At 41.2% G+C, this 4,009-nt stretch overlaps 1 protein-coding gene across 1 annotated transcript; it reads left to right on the top strand.

The window, feature by feature from the left end:
• Positions 1-302: 302 nt before the first annotated feature.
• LOC133900853 (receptor-like protein EIX1) lies at positions 303-3,161 on the top strand. The gene has a single exon (XM_062342110.1). The coding sequence runs from the start codon at positions 505-507 to the stop codon at positions 2,947-2,949; it is 2,445 nt and encodes an 814-aa protein (XP_062198094.1). The 5' UTR covers positions 303-504; the 3' UTR covers positions 2,950-3,161.
• Positions 3,162-4,009: the final 848 nt, after the last annotated feature.

Genomic DNA, 4,009 nt, shown 5'->3' with positions numbered 1-4,009 from the left:
GTCACCAAATTTAATCGACAACGACTTTCCTGTCCATTATATTACTGTCAAAGTTGGGGTAGGCACGGTCAAAGTTGGGGTAGAAATTAAGGCCATGTCGGTGTCCAAAATAATCTGTATTTATTTGTGACTATCCAATTATGTATGTCTCAGGTCTTCACGCGCTGCAGTTCAGTCAAAACTCCACGACGCGGCGGCCGGGTTCGTCAGTCACACAGGCCGTCACCTTCGTTGCACTGGCGCCAACAGCATCGGTTACTCTCAAATCATCACTGACGGACGACTCGACCATCCGCTTAATATCGCAGCGTGCTGCTGTGCTGCTGCCTATAAATCGCCGACGGCTGCAAAATCACTCGAAAATCGACATGATGCTAGCTTTCAGCATGGCCACCGCGGATTTCCTGCTCCTCGTAGTCATCGTAGCAGCTGCTTCCTCTTCCTTCACCGGCGTCCAAGCTGCACTATCTTGATCTTTCAAACACTAGTTCGCAGCAGCAGTACATGTACTCCACTGATCTCTCGTGGTTGACACACCTACCTTTGTTGCAGTACCTCGACATGGAGTCGGTAAATCTTAGCATGGTAACTGATTGGCCGTATGTGGTGAATATGTTGCCTTCTTTGAGGGTCCTTATTCTTGATGATTGCTCGCTAGCAAGTGCAAACCAATCGCTCCCACACCTTAACCTTACAAACCTTGAGGAGCTCGATCTCTCCTTCAATAGCTTTCAACACCCAGTTGCATCTTGTTGGTTTTGGAACCTAACAAGCCTAGTGTACCTCTCCGTCCACGAAACTGCGCTGTACGGACAACTCCCAAGTACGCTGGGAGACATGGTATCCCTTCAAGTACTAGACTTGTCAGATAATAGTAATAACTTGAGCATGACGACGACAAACTTGAAGAACCTATGCAACTTGACTGTTCTAGATCTTCATGCATCTCTTTCGTATGGAAATATAACAGAGTTGATTGAGAGGTTGCCGCAGTGTTCATCAAACAAGTTGCAGGAGTTGCATCTATTCTCAAACTACCTGGTAGGGTTCCTACCAAGCATCATGGGGCACTTGACCAGTATAGTCACTCTTGATCTCGGTTGGAACAACATTACTGGACCTGTCCCTGCAGCATTTATAGGGCATTTTGCACATTTGAGGACCCTTGACCTCTCTTTCAACCACCTCACTGGACATGTGCCATCTAAAATAGGTCATTTTGCACATTTGAGGACCCTTGACCTCTCTTTCAACCACCTCACTGGACATGTGCCATCTGAAATAGGTATGCTAGCTAATTTGACTGCATTGGATCTAAGCGGCAATGACTTGGATGGTTCGATCACAGAAGAACACTTGGACGGTTTACGAAGCTTAGAGTACATAGACTTATCTAAGAATCAATTGAAGATTGTGGTGGGTTCAAAATGGCAACCCACATTTAGACTACAAAAAGCATATTTTGCATCGTGCCAGGTCGGTCCTCTATTTCCTGCATGGCTTAAATGGCAAGTGGATATTCTTTGGCTTGATATCTCAAACACAGGTATAATAGATCGGCTTCCAGATTGGTTTTGTAATACATTTTCAAAGGCCAAATCCTTGGAAATCTCCAATAATCAAATCAGTGATGGCTTACCAACAAATATGAATATCATGTCATTGGAAGTACTACATTTCAGTTCAAGCAACCTAACCGGTCAAATACCTCCATTGCCAAGAAACCTCAGCATGTTGGATATCTCAAGAAATTCTTTATCAGGACCCTTGCCATCAAATTTTGGAGCGCCAAAGCTAGATTCTATTATATTGTATTCTAATTACATCAGTGGTCAGATACCAACATCTCTCTGTGAATTGAGCTTGGAGATTTTGAATTTGGCCAATAATCTTTTTGAAGGAGAACTTCCCCAATGTTTAAATATGTCACATATGGTGTATCTATTATTAAGTAACAATAGCTTCTCTGGTAACTTCCCATCATTTCTACAAAGCTGCACGAGTCTGCGTTTTTTGGATCTATCATGGAATAGATTCTCCGGAACATTGCCAATGTGGATCGGGAGCTGTAGTTCATTGCGGTTTTTACGACTGAATCACAACATGTTCTACGGGCATATTCCAAACACCATCACAAGTCTTGCAAATCTTTGTCATCTGAATCTTGCAGCCAATCGGATATCAGGTGTCATACCTCCGCATATATCAAATCTAACATTTATGACAAGAATATATATACTGGATCCTTACGAGGACATGCTCTCCGAGATCCAAGTTGTAATTGATGACTTGTTAATAGAGATCAAGGGGCAACAACTCAATTACCAGGGTGCGCCTGTTTTGGAGATACTGAGCATTGACCTCTCATCCAACCATTTAACGGGTAAAATTCCAGACGGGATAACATCTCTTGATGGATTGGTAAATCTGAACTTATCTTGGAATCAACTGAATGGAGAAGTTCCTGACAAGATTGGGACCATGCAGTCGTTGGAGTCACTTGACCTCTCCAACAACAATCTTTTTGGAGAAATCCCATCAAGCATATCAAATTTGACATTTTTAAGCATTTTGGACTTGTCTTACAATAATCTAACAGGAAGAATACCATCAGGGCGTCAACTTGACACTCTCTACATGGAGAACCCCTCTATGTACGACGGAAACACGGGTCTATGTGGGCGTCCTCTTCAAAGGAATTGTGGAAGCAATAATACATCTGAGCATGGAGATGAAAAGAGAGATGAACATCATTCTGGGCCAATGTTCTTTTACTTTGGACTTGGCATCGGATATGTAGTTGGTCTATGGGTGGTGTTTTGTGCCCTACTATTCCTGAAAGCGTGGAGGATTGCTTATTTTCACCTAGTCGACAGGTTTTATGATAAAATTTATGTGTTTGTGGTTGTAACATGGAAAAGCTTTACTAGAAAGGCAGACGTACGCTAAGTGGTAAAAAAGAACTAATGGTGACGTAGCTTCCATTGGAATGAAGTTCTACGAATACTTGGAAGGTGAACAGCTGAAGTGGCATTTAGCAACATCTATATTATATTGTGTATCTTGTTTTGGGTGAAGTTGTAATAATGGATGTTCGAGTAAAGCCCCTAAAGCACATATATATGCAATGATATTTATTTGTACTCGTCGGTCACAATGAACCCAGTGATTTGCTTTTCTTCTGTTCCAGTTCTTATTCCATTTGTCAGTTCAAAGTGCTCTCTCTTTCTCTCCTCTATACTGGATGTCAAAGAGAAGATTCGGTCCATATTATACCTCCTGTCTAAGCAGGAAGTTATGCAAAACAAATTACTACTACAATAACATCAACTTTTTAAGATTTGGTCAAAGATGGCTTCAAGAAAACAAAAGTTGAAAGCACAATTAAGAAAAAATTACCTTATCATCAAGAACAGAGGATGTACACATTTGATCAAAATTGCGAAAGTTAAGTATGTCTAATTTTGGCTCTCATGGGAACCAAAACAAATAGCCTCTTCAAATAGTTTCTGGCAAGTTCCTATCTTCTGTGCAGAATTTTCATAAGCTACGATTCTTAGATTTTGCATGTAACAACTTCACTAAAAGACTGTAGGTATAGATGATTCATTTTTTCTCATTGAGTGATAGCTCAGTTGATAGAGTCTCCAGCTGAGAATCCGTCTATCTAAACTCCTAACTCGTGTGCTAATAAAAAGTGGGTACCTCTTTGAAAATTGGTTTCAATGAGTTTTCTAATTAACTAAGGTTCAGTACTCCCCTCTTTAAGACGAAGCCAAGGGGTTTCTTCCCGTGATCGAGTTTTTTTTTTCCAGTTGTATTGTTGATAGCCAATGAGGGAAAAAAGAGGGAGTCATCAGTACATCTACAGTACCAACTTTGGGAAGAAGGAATAAACAGCCAGTTTTGGCAGAAAGCGTTCTGCTTTCACATGAGCCTTTTGTCGGGTAAGTATGAAGAAAACAGAGCATGGCATGACATCAATATACACGAGTGATAGAACGAACTT

This window comes from Phragmites australis, chromosome 19, assembly GCF_958298935.1.
Source record: "Phragmites australis chromosome 19, lpPhrAust1.1, whole genome shotgun sequence".
Lineage (NCBI taxonomy): Eukaryota > Viridiplantae > Streptophyta > Magnoliopsida > Poales > Poaceae > Phragmites > Phragmites australis.
Note: the sequence above shows the minus strand (reverse complement) of the source record. Positions and strands in the feature narration are given on the sequence as shown.